This window comes from Dipodomys spectabilis, unplaced genomic scaffold (assembly GCF_019054845.1).
Source record: "Dipodomys spectabilis isolate Male_0828 unplaced genomic scaffold, ASM1905484v1 ptg000021l, whole genome shotgun sequence".
Classification (NCBI taxonomy): domain Eukaryota; kingdom Metazoa; phylum Chordata; class Mammalia; order Rodentia; family Heteromyidae; genus Dipodomys; species Dipodomys spectabilis.
Genome location: NW_024870698.1, coordinates 1,556,530 through 1,581,948, shown reverse-complemented (window position 1 = coordinate 1,581,948; position 25,419 = coordinate 1,556,530). Strand labels below are relative to the sequence as shown.

The 25,419-nt window shown below is 42.9% G+C and overlaps 1 protein-coding gene across 1 annotated transcript; it reads right to left on the bottom strand.

The window, feature by feature from the left end:
• Positions 1-1,147: 1,147 nt before the first annotated feature.
• Positions 1,148-24,237, bottom strand: Bst1 (bone marrow stromal cell antigen 1). Its single transcript, XM_042674741.1, has 9 exons — positions 24,006-24,237; positions 22,091-22,217; positions 20,018-20,153; positions 19,401-19,483; positions 17,985-18,061; positions 17,483-17,575; positions 11,407-11,493; positions 7,541-7,600; positions 1,148-1,801 (listed from the first exon to the last, which is right to left on the bottom strand). The coding sequence occupies exons 1-9, from the start codon at positions 24,161-24,163 to the stop codon at positions 1,696-1,698; spliced, it is 927 nt and encodes a 308-aa protein (XP_042530675.1). The 5' UTR covers positions 24,164-24,237; the 3' UTR covers positions 1,148-1,695.
• Positions 24,238-25,419: the final 1,182 nt, after the last annotated feature.

Here is a 25,419-nt window from a genome sequence, read left to right as displayed (position 1 = left end):
TTCAGGGTCCCGTGAGTAAACAGAAATAGTAAAGGGGAAAAAGAAAAGAAAAGGGTTTATTTTCACTCCGCTGTGGAGGTGAAGGATGTCAGCAGCATGATCCAAGTTCTGCTAAGAACCTTCCTAGCACACGTCTGTCATGGAGGGAGTGCGTACGCACCTGTGTCCATGTTCTCTCCCTCTCCTACCCCCTGATGGATTCAACTGTTTGAGTCTCCAACCTAATGAGCTAAGCTAATCTAACCACTTCCCTAAGGCCCCACCTCTAAATACCATAGTTGGATTAAGTTTCTATACCCACCTGTTATATTCACCTAAGAAAACTTTGGGGATGAAACTCCTGCCTGAAGACAGGAAGACAAACCCTATTCAAATCACAGCAAAACAGCCTGGCCTTTCCTTCCAGACATACAACCCCTGGATTGAGCACAGTTGGACAGAAGAGTTCCCTGTGTGCAGTCTACTAGGAAGGGATTAGAGATCAGGGATGAGTCAGAAATTCAGAGAAAGGTGAAAGGTCAAGGAAACCAGAAAACTGGCATCACTTCCAGTAAGAGAGATAAGGCCTGCCCAGGATAGAGTCTGAGCAGTTCTCTAGATAATCAGGACGTTGAATTGGACATACTGGTTGAATACAATGATCACTAAAAGGTGAGATTTTTCAGCTTTATGGTAAATATTTGCTTAGCGTCCACAAAAATTGAGTAGTGGCATATTTTTAGGTGGGCCTCAATCAGATTTGGAGCAGATACAACTCTAGAATTATATCAGAAAGATGCAACTCTAAATTTGGTGTTTCCAATAGGGAGCCTTTTGCCACGAGCAGAACTGTGCCTAGAATTCTCCATAGAGAATTCTAGAAGTCTCCAGGAAGGTCAAGAGCTTCCCTGCCATTTGCTGGTCTCTGGCATCAGAATCAGGGAGCTTTTGTACCTGGCCACCTGTTCCTGATGTGGGTTAGACAAAGAATATAGAGAACCAACGTGTCTAAGACTAGCTTCGACTTCGCTTTTATCAGTTCACATTTCTGCCCATCTATGGTTGTAGGGTGTGTGTGTGTGTGTGTGTGTGTGTCTTTTTCTGGCTATAGAAGTAATTTATTCTCACTGCAGAAAATGTTGGAAATACACCAAAGTCCACACTAGAGTCACTGATGAGCACAGTACCCAGCCTTTTGATTTATTTCCTTTCATTCATTTTCAGTGTATTCAAACACACACTCACGATACAAGTCATTATAGGTGTATTGTATTCCAGACAGTGGGATCACATGGTAAGCAGTTATGTATCTTATTATACCTATCATTGATAATTTCCTATATGATAAATGTTCTCTGGAGACACCTTGTTAATCGTGAGATTTATTCCTTTCAATGACACTAGTAAGAGTTTTGAGAAATGTATGGACTCACCAGGGAGGATACGGAGCAGTTCCTGTACTCCATTTTCACTGTGATTAGCCCTTGGCAAGACCTAACTCTAATGCAGAAGATTCATTCTAAGCAGGACTAGATTAATGTCTTGTTTCCAGAATCCAGAGGATGAAGGCCATTGGAATTCCATCTCAGGATCCCATTTTTCCCAGAAGGAAATGTGTTTAGACAACTGCATCACTTAGCTTACATACAAGAGGGCTATTTCCCAAGGGAAGGTGTGGGGCTGTTGGCTGTCAGAACAGCAGAGTGGAGCTTCTAGTTACATTTGAGCCACTGAAGCCAGAGCCACCAACAGAGGCATGATGAGGCTGACGCTCTGCTCTGTATAAAGAGAAGAGATCTTCCTTTGGGTCGGTGCCGCTGCCCTAAAAAGAAAAAGAAAGGAAAATAGAGAAATGTCAGTATTGGTGTATGATATCTACTTTCAAAACTATACATACACACCATAAAAACTGTAACTATGACAAGAAGTTATACTGTGGAAAGGAAAAGTTGCTTAGTCTCTCCACTTCCACTTTCCAGTGAGAATTACAATTGAAAATATGAGCTCTCATTTCAAAAAAGCAAAACATACCTACGCACATAGACACACACACATTTTATGTAAGTACATACTAACATTCTAACTTAGACATACTTTCATACTGAACACATGGATTTAATTCATACGTCCTTGTGCATGAAGTCTTTGGTATGAATAGTGCCAAGTTCCTTGTTTGTTTGTTTATTGTGCCAGTCCTGGGGCTTGAACTCAGGGCCTTGGCACTGTTCTTGAGCTTCTTTTACTCAAGGCTTGTGATTTACCTCTTGAGCCACAGTGCTACTTCCAGCTTTTTCTGAGTAGTTTATTGGAAATAAGAGTCTCATGGACTTTCCTGTCCAGGCTAGCTTTGAACCTTGATCTTCAAATATCAGCCTCCTGAGTAGCTAGGATTACAGGCATGAGTCATCAGCACACAGCCCAACTTCCTTCTTGATGACCCTGATATAACCAGAATATAACTGATGAAGAAAAAGCTTTCTGGACAAAAAGATGCTGGGAAAGGGTTATGAAACCATCTTCGGTTTCACCATTGGCTTGGAAATACATCCTATTCCTCTAGATTAGTGGTTTGGTTATTAAAATACCTGACTTAAGGTTAGGAAATCTCAATTACGTGACAGTCAAAGGAAAGAGGATCATGAGTTCAAAGTCAGTCTGTTCAATGTTAGCACGCCCCCATCTCAAAAACAAAATAAAATAAAAAGGATGGGGTCAGCATACCCCAAGTGGCAGAGAGATTGCCTAGTTAGGGCAAGGCCCTGGGTTCAATTCCCAATTATGTTTTAAGAAAGAAAACAAACAAAAAAGACTGAGAACTGTGGTAGCCCCTTCTTCTTTGGGCAAAGGCTCCTCCTGCTGGATGCTGTCTATTATTGCACTTCTGATTCGGTTCTTACTCATTTCAGGTCCCCAGATTCTAAATGGTTACAGATTCAAAATCCTTTACCCTACTATTGCTAAACAAGAGCAGGCAGGTGGTCACATGGAGGTGGCCTTGCTGAGAAACACCAAAGCAAGATCAGAGATCTGATGATTGTCCTGGACCCTCACCGACTGTTTCCTTGTAACATCATTCAACTTGTAATTACCAGTCTACTGAAATTTTGGTCAATATTATAACCCATATGAACATAGGATTGTTTGATTGACTTAGATTACTTGAGAGGATATTCCTTCCTACTGTCTTTGCTGGCTAAGTGCTGTTCTGTTCACTAAGTGTGCCTTCATTCCCAGTGGATGTTTCTGTCCAGCCTCTAATCACACAGTATTAGAAAGAATGATTAGTAAATATGATTAATCATAGAAGCTAAAGCTTCATATTTAGTCATTTCTTTCAACTAGGATACCAAAAGTACCCTAAGTCTAACCTAGGGCAGAGATTATGAGTATTTTTATAATTCTGATTATATGCCTATATGCCCTCCAATTGGATTCCCAAAGCACAGCTTTACCACATATTGAATAACTTCTTTACAAATGCCTTTCTGCTATTTTTTCAAGATACCTCAAAGAATGTGAGGTAGAAATGGTAGGCTTTTGAGTTCATAGTCATTAAATAACTTGGTGTGTTTGCTATCTGTGGTTTCTCTTTTACAGATTACCACCAGTATTCATTGCTAGAATGTTTTTTTAAAAAATTAGTCAAGTTCCTGCCGAGGCAACAAAAGTAGAGAAAATTGGCAGAGATAAAGAGGGTTTTATTCCTGGCTTTCGGGGGTAATGGACAAAACTGTGAAGAGCATACCTAGTGGCAATCATTGAAGGAAGGGCAAAGACCCCAGCCTCCTTGCTTGTCTGCTGTGGTGAGCCCTCCACCCGCCTTGAGGCTGGGAAGAAACCTTCCCACGGAGGCAGACCCGGTGCGCCCTTGGCCTCTCTCCAGTCCCAACACCTAGATCTCTCTAATCGCTGGAGAGGATCAGGTTGTCTGCTTTCCAGGAATGTGGTTGGAATACAATGAGATGATGGCTTCAGAGTGCTGGCTGGAAGCCGACTGATTCAAAGTGCTCCAAAACACCTGCGAATAGAAATTCCTGCCTGCCCTGCAGGGGGATGCTGACCCAAAGCATGGAAGCTGTCACAGTGGCCTGTCTGCCTACTTCAGGAATGGGAGCATGGTGGGGGAGGGGGTGGTGGGTTTTAACAAAAAGGAGGGCCACGTGATCTGTGTCTGTGGAATGTCCAGTCTAGTTCAGGAGACAAGAGTAAAACTCACAGCCCTGTGTGGTCCTAGAACTTGAACAGTGCTCTACCACCAACCTACCCAGGCCCCAGGGGTTCCAGGGTCCCTAGAGAGTCCATCCTCTTCAATCCTTGACATACCTCGTTCCTTTTCTTCCTCTAACTGAGCTGTAGATCTGCAGGTGGGTTCTCTTCTTAGTCATCCAAATGTAGAGTTTACCCAGGGAACTACCCAGCGGCCTCTGATGAACACTTGTCATTCCTTTCAGCTGCCTAGGCCCTTTCAACATGGTTAGCTCAAATCTATGCCTTCCTGGTGTAGACGTCAGTCATATATCCATCCATCCATTCATTCGTCCACCCAAGTATTTATTCACTCACTCATTCCAAAGTTGTCCAGCAGGCTGAAAGTTCTAGTCTACATCCTTGGGATACATTTATTCATGAACAAAAGAACTCCTGCCCTCCACAAGCTTATGTTTTGACAGATGAGAGACAAAACGTCGTAAGTGGAAAGATGATGAACTCTACATGAAACAGAAAAATGGAGGGCTGGGATGTAGCTCATTGGGCTGCGATGTAGCTCATTGGGCTGGGATGTAGCTCATTGGGCTGCGATGTAGCTCATTGGGCTGGGATGTAGCTCAGTGGCAAAATGCTTGCCTAGCAACTGCAACATCCTGGGTTCGATCCCCAGTACCAAAAAAGAAAAGACAAAAAGAAAAATGGAGCAGCTGGTTTTTGAAGAGTCAGAGTTATAAGATTGAGGCTGTAACAGTCTTTGTCATTCCTGGAGTTTGAACTCAGGGCCTTTGTACTTGCTAGGCAGGCACTCTACCACTTGAACCATGCCTCCAGTTTTTTATTTTATTCATTCTATCCACTTCCTGCCCCTACTCTGGCCTGAACAAGGTCTCACTTTTTTCCTGGTCCAACCTAGACCACAATTCACTTATTTGTACTTCCTGGGTAGCTGGAATGATGTGGGAGTGTCACCACACCTAACTATCTTTCCATTGACTGAAATGAGGTTTGGCCACCATTTTGACTGGGCTGGCCACAAACTGCAATCACCCTAGATCCTCAGCACCCCCTCCCCCCCCACCGCAGTATCTAGGCTGACAGGCATGAACCCTATGTGCAGGTATCATTTAGAATATAGAATCCAGGGTGGCCTCTTGGAAGCTTTGAGGGTAAGAAAGCTGACAGGCTCAGGTCATCTGACATCATCTGACTGCAAGTACAGCACTCTTACCTTGGCCAGGGATGAGTACCCACAGTTATATGTGGAGGAAAAGCACATGAGCTCTCTAGGGAAGTGGATCAAAACTAGCCTGAGCCGGGCGCCAGTGGCTCACCTGTAATCCTAGCTACTCAGGAGGCTGAGATCTGAGGATTAAGGTTCAAAGCCAACCTGGGCAGGAAAGTCCGTGATACTCTTATCTCCAATAAACTACCAGAAAACCGGAAGTGGCACTGTGGCTCAAGTGGTAGAGCGCTTGCCCTGAGCTGAAGAGCTGAGGGACAGTGCCCAAGCCCAGAGTTCAAGCCCCACGACCAACAGAAAAAAAAAAAAAAAACTAGCCTGAGATGGAAGTTTCCAGGTGATATGTGTGGAAAGAATGTGAAAAACCTAGAAATCCATGTAAGAAGTCTGGATCTAAGTTTTCTGAGCAGTAGGGGTGTGTGTGTGTGTGTGTGTGTGTGTGTGTGTGTGTGTTATAGGTTGTGTCTATGTCTATTGTGAATAGTGCTGCAGCAATAGAGAATGAAACTGTGGTTGTTATGGCAGGAGTTGGGAAAGGAACTGGGCAGGTGCAGCCCAGGGATATTAAGAAAGCAGGTGTATAGAAGAAACAAGTATAGAGGTCTGATATGCAATGCAAGGACTATAGTTAGTAAAACTGTTGGTACTACAGGTTTTCATTGAGTCGGTTTTAGCTGTTCTTGTTACAAAATGTAACTTTGTGAAATGGTAGGTGTTAACCTGTGTCACTAACACAGCCATTTTAGTACCTACATATGTCTTATAGCATCATGCTGTTAGCTTCAAGTATATACAATACAGTTTATGTATTTATTCATTTTGGTGCCAGTATTGGTGTGTGTGTGTGTGTGTGTGTGTGTGTGTGTGTGTGTGTGTGTGTGTTATAGGTTTGAGCTTGAGACCTTGCATTCTCACTTGCCTTTTTCATTCAAGGTTGACATTCTACCACTTGAGCCACATTTCCACTTCCAGATTTGTGGTAATTAACTGGAGATAAGAGTCTCACAAACTTTCCTAACCACTTGAGCCACATTTCCACTTCCAGATTTGTGGTAATTAACTGGAGATAAGAGCCTCACAAACTTTCCTGCCTTGGATGGCTTCAAACCTTGATCCTTAATTGTCAGCCTCCTGAGTAGCTAGGATCTTAGACTTGAGCCACCCAGCACTCAACTGATAAAAGTTATTTTAACAAACATATGGAACTAGCTTGAGGACATGTTGTTAAGTAAAAGAAAAAAACAAAAAACAGAAAATCCTACGTAGATTGCTATTAAATTAATTAATTTTTGTCAGTCGTGGGGCTTGAACTCAGGGCTTTGGGGCTGCCCCTGACCTCTCACTCAAGGCTAGTGCTCTACCACTTTGAGCCATAGCTCCACTCTGGTTTTCTGGTGGTTAATTGGAGATAAGTGTATCACGGATTTTCCTGCCTGGGCTGGCTTTGAACCATGATCTATCCTCAAATCTCAGCCTGAGTGAGGCTAGGATTATAGGTGTGGGCTACCAGTGCCTGGTGGTCTATTACTGTTTATTATGACTAGCATAGGGGAACAGTGAGTGTAATCACATACCTGTGGTTATAGTCTTCTTGGCACACACACTTTGGAAGAATACACAAGAAACTAGAAACCTCAAGGTAGGAGAATAGAATGACTCAGAAAAGCAGAAGAGAGATTGCAGCCTCCCTTGACTCTTTCATAATTTTGAATTTTGTCTGATGATACATACATATATCTCTCTCTTTATATACATACACATATATATGTAAACTTTTCAAAAAGCGTAATAAAAATTCAAATGAGGATTTGGAAATAAATGTTAAAAAGTCTTCCTCTGCATTTCTCCTAGGATTTCCACTGAAACAAGTACTGCAGAAGTAAATAATGGCATGGGGCCACCTCTGCTCCCAGACCTGGGATGTGGCTCACACATGTCCAGACACTTGCACCAACCCCCAGTTCAAGTCTGCAGGGGAGCAGGGCAGAAGAAGTAACTCTACTGTGCAGCTACTCTTTAGTGCTGTTATTCAGTCATATTGCAATTCACCAGTGTTCTATAATTCTAAGGATCTTGGGAAAAAAAGGGATTTGAGTTAAGATATTTACTTACGAATTTAAGGCACAGTCGGGGTGAGTGCTGTGATCTACACACTTTAAGAGCTTCACTGGTCTACAAAAAAAAAAAAAAATCAAGGTGTTACTTAAATGGCGTCCATCCTATCAAACATTTATGATGTGCCTGAAAAGTCATGGAAATAGAAAGTGTCTGTCCTAACATACACACTATTCATTTAAAAATCTTAGCTACCAAACATAAATTTTTAAAAAAATTAGCTACCATTTATTGAACATTTACTGTGTACTAAGAAACTTGATTGTGTAATCTGCACAAGCAGGTCCTTTAATCTTACAACAACCAAATGGAATCGATACTATTTTCAGCTCCGATTTACATACAGAGTTCTGGCCACAGCAACCTCTTCAAGTTCTCAAAGCAGTCAGTTGGAAGGCTGCACTTGAACCTTGAAGGCTGGCTAAGACCCTGAGCTTCCTCGGCTTACACATACGACTTTGGAAAAGCTTCTTGATAAATCCTTTGAGCCAAAGACTGGACTTGAAATACACAGTTCCCACTGTTCAAGATTCAGCCAAAAAGGCTCAACTACTCTGATCAAAGAGAAAGATTTGAAGTTCCAAGCCAGCCAGGAATGAAGGGAGAGCAGCAGTGGAGATGGTAGCAGGAGGCCGTAGCACACAGGTCTTGATGGAAGGGCCAGCCAGACAGGAGCTCTGTGGCAGAATAGCTGGACAGGACTCAGATGAACAGCCAGGAAATCCTGACACTCAGCAGCGTGCTGCGTGCTGACCCCTTGGGTTCACCTTCTCTATTACGTACACGCCGTTGGCAGGGAGATCTCTCACACTGAGCTCAAGCACTCTTCCTGCCTCAGCTTCATGAGTAGAAGGCCTACAGGTGTACTCTCAGATATGTGTATATGAGAGTCCTTACTATTTTATGTGCCCTAAATGGGTGAGTTTTCACTGAGTCGGGTTCAATACAGTATTAGCGGAAAACAACCAAGAGGCAAGGGCAACTGTGAAAAGGCTGCACCGAGGACAGCATCCTGGAGAGAGCTTTCTGATTCAGAAATTAAGTAGGGAATCAGAAAACCTCATGGCTGTAAGTGATGACGTGGGTGTGGATAAGGAACCAATCCTGAACTGCTGATGTTCAGGGAATGACTTCACACACAGCAGGGGCAGGCTGATCTGCGCCCATGGAGAATGAGTCTGATTCTAACCACCCAAGGCCTAGAATATCTCCACCTGACCTATGGGAGGAGCTGATGATCAATAACTCAGTTTCCAGGAGTTAATGATGAATTAACCCAGCTTTCCTAGACAGAAGACTATTTCCTCAGGCCCCTAATAAAAGCTGTCTGGAGAGAGCACTTAAGCTTTACTTGCATCTGAATCAATAAATCTGCTCCTGCTTAAATCTCCTCCATGTCTGTCCTTGAATTCTTTCTTCCATGAGATTCAGAACTTTCTGGTCTCTGTATTCCTGGGCAGCTCAATTAATACAGTAGAGAGGGCAATGCTGCCTGAATTTTGAGGGGCAAGAATTTCTTGTTCATATCTGGTTGGAGTTTGGTTTGTTAAACTTTAGCCCTTTGCCTTTTGTTATATCTTCTCTGTTTCCCAGAAGCAATTTTAAAAATAATAATGAAATAATAAGAACAAGAATTTAAATACCACAAACAAACTCCTTAATTCAGCCTGTGATGAGAACCAAACATACTGGACAGTAAAAGATAAAATACAACGGGACACGATCAATTATACAGGACTCTGGGCATTCACACAGTAAGACCAAAGGAGGATAGTCTTAGGAGAGGATCAGAAGGACTCAATAGCTATGTGCATATGATCCTATAAAATGGTATTCATCAAAATGAACTCCAAGAAATGGAAACAAGAGGCTTTTTGTTATTTTGCTTTTCCTCCCTCCGTTGTCACTGTTTTTGATTTCTATATCTTGTGTATGTAAGTTTATCTGTTTGGGGGAAGGTAAGGAGGACAGAAATGGAGGGACAAAGGGTGAACAAATGCAGCAGTGATACTCACTAGACACTATGTTGAAAGTGAACTACACAACTTGTAGGGAGGGGATAGGGAGGGGAAAATTGGGAGAAAATGAGGAAGGGATGACACTGTTCTGAAAGCAATGTACACATTGTGTAACTAATCCCACTGTGTATCATCTTTACCATAACAACTAAAAACTAAAAGGAATGAGAACCAGGGTGAATTGTCAGGCCAGGAAGAGGAGAGTCCACAGCCAGCTGAGAAGGAAACACTGTCAGCCAGAGAGGAAGAAACACAGGTTGAGATTCAGGGCAACTCCAAGGCAGAAAGAGACCCTGGACTCCAACCTGGCTACTATCACTTCACCTTGTGACTTAAAGGATAGCCACTTAGAGGGAGTTCCTTCAAGGTGGTAACTCTGGAGTTCTTTTAGGCACAATTTTTCTCCAACATTGAGTTGTTTCAGAGTAAGAATCATTTGTTTAAAAAAATCTGCTGGGTTGGAAGTGTGGCTCAAGTGGCAAAGCACTTATCTAGCAACCACAAAGCCCTGAGTTCCACCCCCTAAACCATCACACACGTACAAAAATAAAGTCAACCCAAAAAAATCTGCTAAAACTCAATACTTTGATTCAGGAAGTTGGAGCTTGGTACATACAAGGAAGGAAAGACATGCTTCAAGACCATATGATGTTCTGCTCCTAACTATCATCCTTAGGCCACCTAGAGTTGAGTTTTCTGACTCAACCATCAAACAGGAATATCTACAAAAGCTTCAAGACAGACAAAATGAACCTAAGACATCATAAGTCTTTAGAGAGTTGTCACTACAGGGACAGACCAAGGTTTCTACAGAGAGGTGACCCAGAGTGAGGTCTAGGGAGACATTGGTTATGTTCTGCATTATCTGAGAGCTGCAGTGCCTTGCATTTGTTAACATTCATCCAACTGCATACTTAAGTTAGTGCACTTTTTTCCTGTGCATAGGTCAGACTTGTAGAAAATGCAATTTGCTTTGATTTGGTTTAAAATGTGGTGATAAATAACCTAGCCTTTGAGCTTCTTGCAGGTTTAGTAATAATACATGGGCAAAATAACACAGATAACAACACTGCTGTTATAGGGGTGACTTCTCTTGGGAAGGTGAGAAGACATGCCAGTTTCAGGAGACTGGGCCTGGCTTGGTAGAGTTACATAGTGCATGCAGCTTTACAGAAGGCAGAGGGCACAGAATGGTATTGGACGTTGGCAAGAAGACTGGTCATTGCCATGCTGACACATCTCTAAGTGTCCAAGAAAGCCACTGAGTCCATGCAATGTCACACTCCAGCCCCTGAACTGGCAGAGAGGAGCAGGGGCAGAAAGTCTGAGTCCAGGGTCAGGCTTACAACTCCATCAGGGTCAGAGTCGAGCTTACTTCAGTGTGCCAGAAGCAGTACTGCCCTGGAATGATGCCCAGGTGTAAGTATAAAAGTGCTGGGTTTCCATGCACGTAATACATGGCAGCCATTCTCACTGGCTCAAGGTTCACCTAGCTGTAAAAATCTCACCTGCCCACCTCCTCACCTTTCACAGGCAAGATTCCTACAGAATACAATTGCAGAAGCCATAGCCCCTAGCCTCTGGTTATATTCAGAGCAATGAGAAGAGGAAAGTGGGTGTGGGCAAATTATACAATTCAGAGAGCATCCTTTCACTGGCATTATAATGGCGTCTGAAAGCAGGGACCCAGGCTACACCCTGAGCCAATCTTCTGGATGTCCAGGGATAATTCAGAAAACACAACCCCATGGCCTTTAGAGCTGATACCAACAAAACCCTTCCAAGCCCCTGTAAAGTCACCATTGTGCCTTTTATTCGGCACTGGTCATATGTAGCGCCACCTACAGGTAATCGTTAATACAGCTGTACTTGAATCCCATGGCCTTCAGTCTGTCTTCCAGGATTTTCACACTGCCCTCTCCACAGAATTCCCTAAAACATAAAACAAACAAACATATTTTTTTTAAAAATCAACAAAAGGAACAGATGTGGAGGAGAAGAAAGAGGAGGTGGTGAGAAGTTAAAGGAGGAGGATGTTGTTCAAAGTTAACTAAAATTTCTCTTGACTGGGGCTGGGAAGGTAGCTCAGTGGTAGAGCGCTTGCCTTGCAAGCATGAGGCCCTGAGTTCGATTCCTCAGCACCACATAAACAGAAAAAGCCGGAAGTGGTGCTGTGGCTCCAGTGGTAGAGCGCTAGCCTTGAGCTGAAGAGCTGAGGGACAGCGCCCAGGCCCAGAGTTCAGGCCCCACGACCGGCAAAAAACAATATAAAAAAAATATATACAAAAAAAATAAAATAAAATTTCTCTTGATTGTATACCCCTGGATATTCTTCTCTCAAAGGGAACCTGACAGAGTCCCTGGTCCAAAAGGTGCTGCAGAATGCAGTGGAGGATTGCTGAGACACAACCCTGCGTCTGGAGCTGGGAGAGCCAGGGATGCTCGATGCCCACAATGTACAGTTACAACCCCTAGCATCACACAGCAGTATGCAAACTGTGACGTTTGCTCAGCTCCAGGTGTATTCACTTTAGGCTTTAACAAGAAAAAGGCCTGGGTGCTGTCTTTGGCACAAGGCTAGCACTCTACCACTTGAGCCACAGCGCTGCTTCAGACCTTTTCTGAGTAGTTTGTTGGAGATAAGAGTCTCATAGAGGGCTGGGAAGATGGTTCAGTGCTAGAGCGCTTGCCTTGCATGCATGAGGCCCTGGGTTTGATTCCTCAGCACCACATAAGCAAAAAAAGAAAAAAGCCAGAAGTGGCGCTGTGGCTCAAGTAGTAGAGTGCTAGCCTTGAGCTGAAGAGTGGAGGACAGTGCCCAGGCCCAGAGTTCAGGCCCCATGACCGAACCCCCCCCCCAAAAAAAAAAAAAGTCTCTTAGACTTTCCTGCCAGGATTGGCTTCAAACTGCAACCCTCATATCTCAGCCTCCTAAGTAGCTAGGATTACAGGCATGAGCCGCTAGTGCCTGGCTGTAACATGGCTTTTTGTTGCTGCTGCTGCTGCCGCTGCTGGTATTCTTGCTCTTTGGGAGGCGGGTGGGGGCACATAAAGGGAGGGAGGAAGGATGAATACATACAGTCATGGTATTCAGCATACCCCTACGTGGAAAACAAACTGTGTAACTTGTGGGCAGGGATGGGAGGGGGAAACCAGGGCAAAGGGAAGGAAGGCGTGGCATTGTCCAAAAAGAACCAGACTCCTATGCGGCAAATTCTCTGTACACCACTGTAAAAACAACAATAAAATTATACATTTTTAAATGTTAGAAAATGTGAATAAATTAAAGGAAAAAAATAACCCCATATCTCACATCCCTAGAGATGCCTGCTGCTAACCTTTTCACAGACAGTTACACACATCTGTGCTCACTATGGTATCGGTCAACCATGATACCATGGTTGACCAAGTGGAAAATTCCAGAAATAAAGCCCCATATATTTTAAATTGTACAGTATTCCAAGCAGCATGAAGAATGATGTCATTATAATGGAGTCTGAAGGGGGGCGTAAGTACTGTTAGTGGCCCTCTCTATGTCACACAGTATATGGACCACCTGCTTGTCCACTGTCTCTGTGTACACTTTTCTGTCCATGAGGCATTGAGTAGCCATTTTTCTTATAAGATCAACCAGCGCTTGTTTTTCAAGTAATTCTCATTTTACTTAATGGCTCCAAAGCACAAGTCTAGTAATGTTGGAGGTTTAGATATGCCAGAGAGAAGCTGTGAAGTACTTCCTTAGGAAAGGAAAATAGAAAAACAAAACAAACCCCATTTAAGTGGAGGTGTAGCTCAAATGATAGAACACGAGCCTTGAGTGAAAAGCCAAGCAAGGGTATATGGGCTTGATTTTAAGCCCTAGCAATGGCACAGAGAGAGGAGGTGGGAAATCATACCTAAAGTTGCTAAGATTTACAGTAAAAGTGATGGCAAACATTAGCATTGTAGGCATCATACACAAGATGCTGTTTTTACAGACACACAAAATACAACTTATGGAGTCATGGGGGCTTCCAATCAGATTTCAGAGAAAAATCAGGGAAGCCAAGCAATGTGTTGCAATATTGGAGTCCCCGTGGAAAGCCCTCAAGAAACCATACAATGTTATGAAAGAGAAACCTAGGCTACACTAACCATTAAAGGAAATTGGAATGCCAAGAATGTAGAAGGTCGGACAAGGAAAGCCACAGGCAATGAGCGGAGCCAGGCCAAGACAGAGGCCATGTGGGCAGCAAATAGCAGGGCCACAGGAAAAGAAGGTTTTGCAATCTCACTGGAGCCTCTGTCTTGATATAATGTGCCCCCTCTCAAACAAACAAACAATCAATCAAACAAAGACTCCTATATTGAAAGTTTGTTTCCCAGCTCAGTACTATTTGGGGAAGTACTGGAAACTTGAGGAGTTGGGGCCTCGCTGAGGCAGTAGCCCCAAGGGATTGGAGATATGTCCTTATAGTGCTATGTCTTTCCTAAGACCTGTCTCTGCTGTATGGCAGCCATGAGATAAGAAGCCACACCCACATGCCTGTCATTTACAGTTCTGCCTCGCCTCGTGGTCAGAGCCAAAGTGGTCAAAGATGTAGAGTGAAAGCTCTAAAACAGAGAGCCTAAAGCAACCTTTTCTCCTTAAGATGTTTGTCTTAGATATTTCATCACTGTCACTGGAAATCTGCCTAAAAGTGCTATGTATAATATAGGTGTGTGTGTAGAGGGGAAAAAAAACAATCCATGTAGCGGGGCTGGCTACGGCTTACAATTGCAAGCTCCCACCAAAGGTAGCAGCCTTCAGATACAAGGGGACTTCTCTATCCTGTTCTAGAGTTTTAAAATTTATCTGTTCCTATAAATCATTCCAAATGTATTGGTGGCTTTTTGTTGTAACCCATATCTGTCTAAAACCCCTGTGTGTATATGTCTGTCCTGAATATGTATCTTTCTTTTTTTTTTTTTAATTTAATTTAATTTTATTTGTGAACATACTGTACAGAGGAGTTACAGTTACATGGGCAGGATAATGCGTACATTTCTTACCAAGCATTGCAGCCTCCTCCTTTGTTTACCCTTCACATCCCTTCCCAGCCTCCCCCCTCCCCCCCTGAATATGTATCTTTCTTATGTAAACAGGCCATACATAACTCATACCAACAATTCCCTCCTTTGAAGGTTGATTCATATGTTTCAAAGCCATTGATACTACAAGAACATCTATTGAAACTTCATTTTCATATGCATTCTTAGTTACTTGTATCCTTGTCATAAATTCCTAAAAGTAGGTTTTCTGGGGCTGGGGCAGCAGTGGCTCACTTCTGTAAATCCTAGCTACTTGGGTGGCTGAGATCTGGGGATCGTGGTTTGAAACCAGTCAGAGCAGGAAAATCTATGAGACTGTGATCTCCAATTAGCTGGCAAAAGTAGAAAGTACAGCCTGAGGTGGCTTACAGGATAGAGTAGCCTTGAGCACAAAAGCTCAGGGATAGCACCCAAGCCCTGTGTTCAAACCCCATGGCTGGTACCAAAAAAAAGAGAAAAAAAAAAAGGTTTTCTAGCACCAAGGTTTTTAAATCTCTTCATGTGCAGTTCTAGGTGCAGGATGGAGGGGTGGTCTTTTTCACACTCTCAGCCATATTGATTCTTGCCTTCCATAGACAGACTTAAGTAAAGAGGATTTGTACCATGGTAGACATAGCACTGTTATTCATGGCTAAAAGGCAGAGTCCTGCCCCAGGTTATATGGAGTGGAAAGATAAACAGCCTCCTCACCAAAGTGATAGAGAGGCAATGTGGAAGGAGAAAATGAGCAACCGGCATTACAGGAATGAGGAGGACACAGTACTGAGAACATTTTTTTTAGACCTGAGACAATGCCCTTCTCTGGGAAAGCTTAGTGCTTAGGATTTATTTATTTATTTTACAGTTTTGACACAGATGCTCCTAGACACAGAAAAGAGCCCAGAGGCCATTGTTTTACAGTTTGTTTAGTAAAGACTGCCAAAGTCATGCTAAACATAACCAATATTAACTATGCTATCTTCTGCTTTCTGCTGAAGAGGCAGTTTAATTTTGTAAATGCGGTAAACTAGTTACTATATTGAAAGAGATTAAGAAACCTAGTAACTCACAGAGTTTCATTTTATGACAAGAACAGCCACAATATACTCATTTAACAATAATCTGTAACACAAGCTGGGCGCCAGTGGCTCACACCGTAACCTTACCTACTCAGGAGGCTGAGATCTGAGTACTGCAGTTCAAAACCAGCCCAGGCAGGAAAAACCCCATGAGATGTGTGTGTGTGTGTGTGTGTGTGTGTGTGTGTGTGTGTGTGTGTGTGTGTGTTGTGTGTATGTGTGTGTGTGTGTGTGTGTACACTGGTTCTGGGCCTTGAACTCAGGGCCTGGGTGCTCTCCTTGGGCTTTTTCTGCTCAAGGCTAGCACTCTACTACTTGAGCTATAGCTCCACTACTGACTTTTGTTTGGGGTGGCTAGCTGGAAATAAGAGTCTCATGGACTTTCCTGCCTGGGCTAGCATTGAACTGTACTCCTCAGATCTCAGCCTGCTGAGTAAGTAGGATTATAGGCATGAGCCACCAACATCTAGAATGTGAGGCTTTTATATTGAAAAAAAAAAACAAATCCAGAAGTGGCGCAGTGACTCCAGTGGTAGAGCACTAACATTGAGCACAAAAGCTCAGTGACAGCACCCAGTCCCCGAGTTCACTGGCACAAAAAATATTAACTATAAAATATTATGAACTAACTATATTAAAACATTATTAACTATAGTCCCCAAGTATTCCCTCTAAAACCTGAACAGTCCAAGACACTACTTTCTTAGCTCATGACCTGCAAACAACTCTAACTTGTGGTTCAAATGTAACAGTGAGGTACCCTTTGGAACCTCTACTTTATCAGAAATGTTGAGCAGAGACACTGATGAATTGTAGATTTTTAATCCTGGTAGCTTCAAAGGACAACTTTCTATAACCAAAAAATTGAAACAACAAGCAAAGATAACTTCTATATAAAGAACTGCTCATAAAAATATAACAATAAGGGGGATTTGTCTTCTGGGAAGAGAAACAGAGATGTTGGTACAACTTATGTAATTAGTGGTTTGCCAATTTTCTGCAACTGCTCAAGAGACATATGACACAACTCATGTAATAAATAACTTGCGAATTGACTGCAATCTGTTGCCCAAGAGACAGGCAATAATAATGCCCAGTATATGGAGAGTCTGAAGAGTAGAAACAGAGCTTCTAGAATCCACATATTCAATGGAACATCCTCAACTTGCTTTGGCAAAACTCTTCTCCATGTAGCACCATGTTCCTAAGAACAAGGCCCAGCATGCAGCAAAGTTCCTCCATGGTTGCTTGGTTTTCAATAGGCTATGAACCAAGTAGATTAGCTTTTGTATCTTGAGTTTGTGCCAGAAGTACCCTTCACTGGTGAGAAAACACAAGCTCACACTTGTATTTGTAAATAAACTCTAGTGATCTCCTAGAAAACATGCATCTTCCAAGAGTCCTTGACCACGAATCTGAGACCTCCCTGTGGAGGCTGATGGCTCCCTGAGAATAAAGTCTTTATCAGAGAGTCTCTGGGTTGATCATGAAAACCCTGATGAGGGCTTTCTGGTTTCACAAAACGAGAAAAGGAGACTGGCTCTCACCAATGTCCACAGCTATCCAAAGCTGTCCTGTCACTTAGAAAGGAACCCTGTGTTCTCTAGCTGAGAATTTGCCAAATAAAAAAGCTCTTCTCCCCGGGCTTAGGACTAGCTACTGGTATTCCCAGAAAATGTAGCCTCTACAATCATGGTAGCATCAGAGAAGGCTGGAATTTCCACAAAACCGATCATATGATATAAAAAAAGCATGTTTGCACAGTTACCCTCATCCATAGCACCACAACTTACACATATGGTCCTCCAATTTCATGCATGACCCAGACTTCAAATCGGGTGATTTTATGTTTCTGGAAGTATGGAATTTCGTAATCTGCAAAAAATCTGAGAGACAGGGAAGAAATATATATATATATGTATATATATATATATATACATATATATACATATATAGTGTATATATTTTATATATATAACCACACACATATATTTTTTCTTTTAATAGTCAGAGAATCTCCAGCCTAAGAAGATATTTCTTTAAATCCTAAAGTAATGGGATATTTTTCCATTTTAGTTGTTAGCTCCTATACTTTTATTTTCAGGTTACTTGTTCATGCATTCAATCCACTATAAATGGTTTAATTATGTAGACATAGCTTTAATCCCCAGATCGTTTAATTTTCTTCATGTGTATTTACAAAAGCACACATTAGATTGAGGATTAGCACAGTTCTCTTTAGCCTCCTTCAAAGCAACTGAGTAAACATTCTGTAACAAGTGCTGGAGTTCTCACCCTTTGGTAGGATAGGCTCCCAATGGCTCAGAACCGTTCAACATGACGTAGATCACCCCAGAGCTATCCCTGGAATACTGCAAGAAGAAAAAGTATTTTGAGTAAAAGGAGATATGTCGTTTTTCTGCTAGGTAATGAGTTTTGGTTTTATATCAACAATGCTCAATGTGGGCAAGTCTAGCATTTCACATAGGTAATAGGGAGACAAGATGATTATATTTGGAGAAGCAAATTGCTTCCAAATGTTGAAAACTCAGGCCGAGTAATTCCATGTCTGACACCTAACATTATGAAGATGATACAAAGCATACAACATCCTATCCGAGGGAATAAACTAGGTAAGCTGCCAAGACACACAGCCTTAAAATCACAGTGGCGGCTTCAAACAAGGAAGACCAATGTAATGCTCATGCTAACGTTTACCACAGGCCCCTGGCTTTTGCTGGTTGTGTGTTCTTACTTTGCCCCAAGCTGAAGAAATTTCCACATTTACAAAGTTGCTGATTGTCAGGAAAGAATAAAAGGAAGACAACAAGTCATGGCCAGTTTTTAAAGGCCTTGCCACACAGGCCACATGCGTCATTTCCATTATATGTCATTGGTTCCTGTAAGTCGTTGTAACTAACTTCAAGGGGCAGGAAGTGCAGGCCTCAGTTGTAGACAACAAGCCTACAACTTGAGCCTTAGCTTCACTTCTGGTTTGTTGGTGGATAATTGGAGATACAAGTCTAATGGCTTCTTGCCCAGGCTAGGTTCAAACCTCCATCCTCAAATCTCAGCTTCCTGCGTAGTTAGGATTATAAGCATGAGCCACCAGGACCCTGCAACCCCTCTTCATTCTAACCCTAGAAAAAGAGAACATAAGCTGTAGCCTTAAACAGACTATAGCTCTGGCATTTCATAGCTACTGTCAGCTTATCTACTCCAGTGACAATATTCTCTGGGGAGCAGATCTACATTAAGGACACAATTTCTGTGTCTCTAGCTTATTTGCATCTTTTCTCACCTCCTCTCCTCTGGTTATTAGTGTGTGGACATGTCTAACACCCACATCTAATTCTCCAGTATCCCGTGGCCTTCCATGAAATGAAGAGTTCCCCCACTTTTCAAGGCAACAAAAGGGTCAGATTGACTTGAAAGACTAAATACAACCCTAGTAAAATAGAAGTAATAGCAATTGTGCAATTCCTTAGCAATAGCTAACATTTGTTAATGCTTTTTCTGTACTAGGCAGTACAGAAAGTATTTTCTCTCCTTAAATCCTGATAACATTACAGACCAGGGAAAACAAATCAGGATATTGTAAAAGCAGAAAGTGAGGTTCACAGATATAAGTAATGACCTCTTGGGTTTCCATTTCTGAACCTCTAAGTTCATGGGTTTCACAGGCACCCAAGTCATTAATCCTAGGATTACCTGTATGGATGCTCTTTTCCAAAAGGAATCCACAGGATTGTTTTCACAGTCTTCTGATGTGGGGCAGGATTGGTAATCAGGTTCTAAGAGAAAAACAGATTCGCATATTTCCTTTTAAAGACTCTGACAAGGAAGCATTGATTTAAACTCCATAGTTATCCTACATTCTGTACAATGTACACAAGTCATTCAGCGCCCCAGGCCTCAATTTCCTCATCTGTAAAACGAGGGTTAAAAGGCAGAGTTGAGCTGGATTGGGAGCTCAGGCTCTGTAGTTACACGCTGAGACTCTGAAGCTAACTACTTACACACTTCAAAGCGACTTCTTTCATCTTTCTGTGCCTCAGTTTCCTTATTAGTCAAAATAAGGATAATTGGAGGATCCCACTTGGATATTGTAGATCATAAAGACATCAGTAAATATAAAGTACATAAACAAGTGTCTGGGAAAAGGTATGTACTGCCTTCATTGTTACTATCACTTCTACTGTTGCAGTACTGCTGAGGATTTGGATAGAGCAAATGACGTAAAGGCATATGAAAGGATACAGCTCAGATGGTAACTGCACAGGAAAGTGAAGCTCATATTTTTCTCATGATGTGTATAAGGGTCTTACCAGAGGAATTTTCCTGTCGACACCAGCTCAAGAAGTCCCCAACTCTGCCATACAGCACATCGCATAGGGGCATAAAGCGACGGGCATTCTCTGAATAGCTCATGACAAGGAGGTGGTTATTTTCCCAGAACAGGGACTAAGGAAAACCAAACAAAAATTAGTATATAAAATAAGAGCAGATTCCTCAGGCACAGTGTCCGTATGAGACAGGCAACTCGTCGCTCAGCTGCAGACTGACTGCACTTTCCTTTTGACTTTTGTTCAAAGTTGCTACCCTCTTCCCTCTTTTCGGTCTAAGGGTCTTATGTCTATGTTAACACAAGGTGTTCCATGTAGCATAAAACGCATGTAAAGGAGTAAGATCCTTGTATTAAAAAAAAAAATCAGGGCATCTGGGCTGGAATTCTGGCTCTGTTGTGTGATGATTGTGGGATTGTGATGGAGGCATATAATCTCTTTTCATCTTCTATACCTGAAAATTGAGACTGAATGCTTTCTGTGCTTGAGTGGATAGGAAATGACAAACAGACTTCTTAGAGTAGAAAGTGCCTGAAAATGAGATTACTCTTAGGGTATACCTTATAATTTCTACTGTAAGTGACAGTTTAATGTAATAATAGATATGATAATATTCCATGATATTGTCTAGCCAGAACCTCTATAGTCCAGTCACTATCTAGACTGGTAGGTGTCCCGGAGCTGTTTTTCAATATTACATTATTTTATTTACTTTTTATTTATTTGTCAGTCCTAAGGCTTGAACTCAGGGCCTGAGCACTGTCCCTGAGCTTTTGTTGTTTGGGTTTTTTTTTTTTTTTTTTTAACTGTATTTTTTTGTCTTTTCTTTTTTGGTACTGGGGATCGAACCCAGGACGTTGCACTTGCTAGGCAAGCGCTTTGCCACTGAGCTACATCCCAGCCCGTCCCTGAGCTTTTGTACTCAAGGCTTGTCCTCTACCACTTTGAGTCACAGGTCCATTTCTGGCTTTTTGATGGTTAATTGAAGGTAAGAATCTTATAGACTTTCTTGTCCTGGTTGGCTTTGAACCATGATCCCCAGATCTCAGTTTCCTGAGTAGCTAGGATTATAAGCATGAGCCACAAGTGCCTGGCTCACTATTGTATTCTTAACCTTTAGCACAATGCCTGATGCACAGAAAGCTGCCTGGTAAGTGCTGGGTTCAGCGCCTAATCCACCAAATCTAGAGAGAACAGAACCTACGCTTCCTGGTTTTTTTTTCAACAGGAAGACAGCAACTTATATTTTTAAATGACAACATAGAATGCAACATATACCATGAAATCTTGTTTTCAATCTATTATGTCTTTGATTTTCACTATAATACACCATGGAAAAATCAGTTTAAGAAGAATTACATCAAGCCTTTAATTTTTTTTAACTTTTCTCTTTATTCTTCATTGGAGATTGAAAGCAGGGTGGTATAGTTCCGAGGCAGGCACTGCACCACTTGAGCCGGGCTCCCAGTCTTTTGGCTTTGGTTGTCTCTCCTCTGCCATTCAAATAGAGTCTCTTGTTAATGTTGTTCAGCCTGGCCTCAAATTATGGCCCTTCAACCTCTGAGTCATTTATTTTCTTTTCACTCCATCTTAGGATGTAAATATAATATAGACATAGCTTTCTTAAAGAAACTGAGAGTAAATAAACATAATATTGAGATCCATCCAAAAGAGAGCTTGTTGTTCTGGGAGGGTACTAACATTTAAGGCATGTGAATTGCTCAAGATGCAAGCTATAAGACCAAGTGGAATAGAGATTACACTGGTCAGATTTGGAGGCCTGGTGTCAAAGGTCGGGCAATGTCCTGAGTTCCCTGTAGTGATTCCTACAGAGACCTGCTGACTTAGGTCACATCTGGGCAGCAGATCCAAGGGAATATTAGAAACAAAGCTGCCTTGCCACCAGACAGGTCGACATGCACATGGTGCATTTGCTGCTTGATGTCTCAGTAACACTGCGGGATGCGTAGGGCAGCTGACCTCATGCCCAGCCTGGTATCATTTTCCTCCACAGAGGAAGAGTAAGGATTTATCTGAAGTGGCTTAGTCAGTTACCTTGTCCCGGGGAATGGAGTGCCAGGAAAGGTTAATAAAAAGGTCATAGTCTGAGGGAAGCACAGAGCAGGGATCTTTGTGCAGCACCACTTGAAAGGCTTCCCAGATAGCCGTGCAGTTCTTGGTCCTGTGCAAATATGTCCAAAAGAAAAAAGAAAAAAAAGAAGAAACATCATGATGTGTCATGACATATTTCCATTACTATAGAACTAGAAAAGGCTAGACACGATGGCTCACACCTGTAATCCTAGCTACTCAGGAAGTGGAGCCTGGGAGGATCAAAGTTTGAGGCCAGCCTGGGCAAAGCACTAGCAAGTCACCTTCTCAACAAATGGAAATTGGGTGGCATGTCCCTGTTATCCAGCTACATGGGAAGTATAACTAGAAAGATGATGGTCCAGGCCATCTGGGCATAAAGACAAAATCCTACTCGAAAAAATAAGTATAGCCAAAGGACTTGAAGCATGATTCAAGTGGTTGAGTACCTCCTGCAAGGGGAAGGTTTTGAGTTCAAACTCCAGTATCATCACACACACACACACACACACACACACACACACACACAAACACACACGATGTAGAAAACAAGCTCAGGCTGCCCGATACAGGTGGCTCACACCTATAATCCTAGCTACTCAGGAGGCTGAGACCTGAGGATCACAGTTTGAAGCTAGCCCATTCCGGAAAGTCTGAGACTCATCTCTCCTAAAAAACTGTTCAGAAAAAGCCGGAAGTGATATCTTAAGCAAAAGAAGCCCAGGGACAGTGCCCAGGCTCTGAGTTCAATCCCTACAAAAGCAAGAAAACAAGCTGTGATGGCTCAAGTATGGATTTGGCAATAGGATACAGGAAGTTGCTGTCAGAAAGTGCTGCATAGATTTCTCAGAACTAAGTCATATAGCCTTGTCTGAGACTGACAAGGTAAACAGAAGAGGTATCAAGCTGCAAAGCGACAACATTTAAGAAACCATATAGCCTTTGAAATTCAGGCGCTTTTTTAGTTTCTGTTTCTCTATGTCCTTTCTCTCTCATTCCTCTTTCTTTCTCGCTTTCTCTCCCTCTCCCTGTCTTTCTCTCCCATTCTCTCATTCGCTCTCCCTCTTCCTGTCAGGGAGTTTAATTTTGTCTTGCTTCTCTTGCCATGCTGGGGATGGAACCCAAGGCCTTACCCATGCTAGGCAGGGGTTTTACCACTGAGTTGGCCCCCGGACCTTCTTAATTCAATTCAGATTGGGGCCCATTATCCAGATCCACCAGGGGCTTGGGACAAGATGAGACCAGGCCAGCAGGCAAGACTTGGGCTCCTACGAGTGAGCACCAGGTGCTGGGCAGAGCTTCTTGTTTAGTGAGGCAGAGGGTATGCCCACCAGTGCCCGCGTTCACTGCTGAGGTCCTTGCCCACTTTCAAAACCACAGCCTACTCCTCTGTCAGCTTCTGATAATAGCTCAGTTGCTCCTATGTTATTCTCTGTTCTGATTCACTTGCTTAAAATGCATCACGACAAAAAGTAGCACAAGAAAAAACACTAAGCAAAAAAATAGGATAGAACGGAATCCAGGAGAAGAAGAAAAATCAGTAAGAAACATGGCCTGGGCAAGAAAGATGAAAACCTTAAAGGCCTGTGGGAAGAGGATCTGAGTTCCACGGGACAAGGTCTGACATAGATAATTCCACTGTGGGTGGAACTATGCGGGTGTGGACTGGCAAAGGGCTGTCTTTCAAAATTGCTTCTGAAAGTGCGCACGCGCGCACACACACAACACACACACACACCTAGACCTGCAATGCAACTGAACCTGTGCAGCTCCTTCCCCACCTGTAAACCCACATCCCTCCAGCGACTGTCTGTCCCATAAAACTTGCCTCCTGTGAGGACACACGTCCTCCCGGTCCCCCCAGCCCACCGGGGCTCACCGGGTGTCGGAGTTCAGCAGCTTGTAGTCTGAGCAGCGGCCCAGGAAGATGCTCTGCAGATGCGGGCTGGTGCCCTCCCCTCTCCACCGCCCAGCTGTGGCCCCAGCGGAGAGCAGCTGCAGCAGCTGGAGCAGCAGCTCCCAGGCCCAGGCAGCCATGGAAGGGACTTTGGTTTCTCCAGCGTGGTGCTTCCTGGACTCCTCCCACTTCCTCTCCTCTCTGGAGACACTTTTCCTGGCTGAAGTGGGTACAAGTCCTGCCCTAACACCATCTGTCCCCTTCTGTCCCCTCTCCTTCACTTCTAAGACTGACAACTGTCCCTGGACAACTCCAGGGACAGAACAAGTGCTCTTGGCAGAGTCCTGGGTAGGTGGGGAGGAGAGGGGGCGCAGAGGACAGGCGAGGTTGAGGATAGCTGAGAGAATGTCAAAGCAAGGCTCCATTATAACACCATGGCCTCTGTCAATGTTAGATAGATCTGGTCTTTCCCAAGGCCCAGGAATGAGTGAGTTTTGTTTTCAGGAAATAACCACAAAAACTAATGTTTACTGAGTTGGTACTATATACCAATCATTCATGCCTAATACTTACTGACATTCCCTCCTCGTTTTGCAGATGAGTAAACTCAAGGAGTTAACTGACTTCTGAGGTTACAACCCCTTCCTGATAAATGTGGGAACCCCAAAGACAGTTTTGAGAACTGGGGTTCAGATTTCCTCCTGGAGGACTAAATCCCTTGTTCTTTCGGCAAAGAGTTCACTTCCCCACAGCACTTGACATAAAGGAGGGAGGGTGGGGGCACTGTACTATCTGAGTCTCTTGTTTCTGTAATCAAACTCCACATTCTTCTGTCCAGCCTCTCCTTACATCAAAGTCCACATTCCAGGGATAGGCACTTTCAATTCTTTCAACTATCTTTTTCCTAGAATTTGTTTCCATATTTCTAAACAATATCCCTACATGCTGTTTCTAGGAATTTATGTTCTGGATACTTTTCTTAATTATGTAAAAACTTATACAACCAGACAAATTTGAACTTTTACTACTAGACAGCTTAATAGGAATGGATGGTCAAATTTTAGTTATAGGGGCTGGGAAGGTGGCCCAGTGGTAAAGTGCTTGCCTTGCGTACATAAGGCCCTGGGATCGATTCCTGAGCACCATATAAGCAGAAAAAGCTGGAAGTTGTGCTGTGGCTCAAGTGGTAGCCTTGAGCTGAAGAGCTGAGGGACAGCACCCAGGCCCAGAGTTCAGGGCCCATGACCGACCAAAAAAAAAATTTTAGTTATAACATATTGTAATATAGTAACAGTGCACATCATTTAGAAATACTAGAGATATATACATAAATATTTACCATTGAAATTAGGTCTAGAATTAAATTTGAAATAATACTGGAAAGGGGAAAGGAGTT

Excerpts from the sequence above, each read along its gene's own strand:
- Bst1 (XM_042674741.1), bottom strand. The coding sequence starts at position 24,163 with ATGGCTGCCTGGGCCTGGGAGCTGCTGCTCCAGCTGCTGCAGCTGCTC. Across the intron at positions 17,576-17,984 it reads GGAGCCTATCCTACCAAAGG|ATTTTTTGCAGATTACGAAA; the intron begins GTGAGAACTCCA and ends CCTGTCTCTCAG. Across the intron at positions 1,802-7,540 it reads CCCGACTGTGCCTTAAATTC|GGCAGCGGCACCGACCCAAA; the intron begins GTAAGTAAATAT and ends TTTTCTTTTTAG.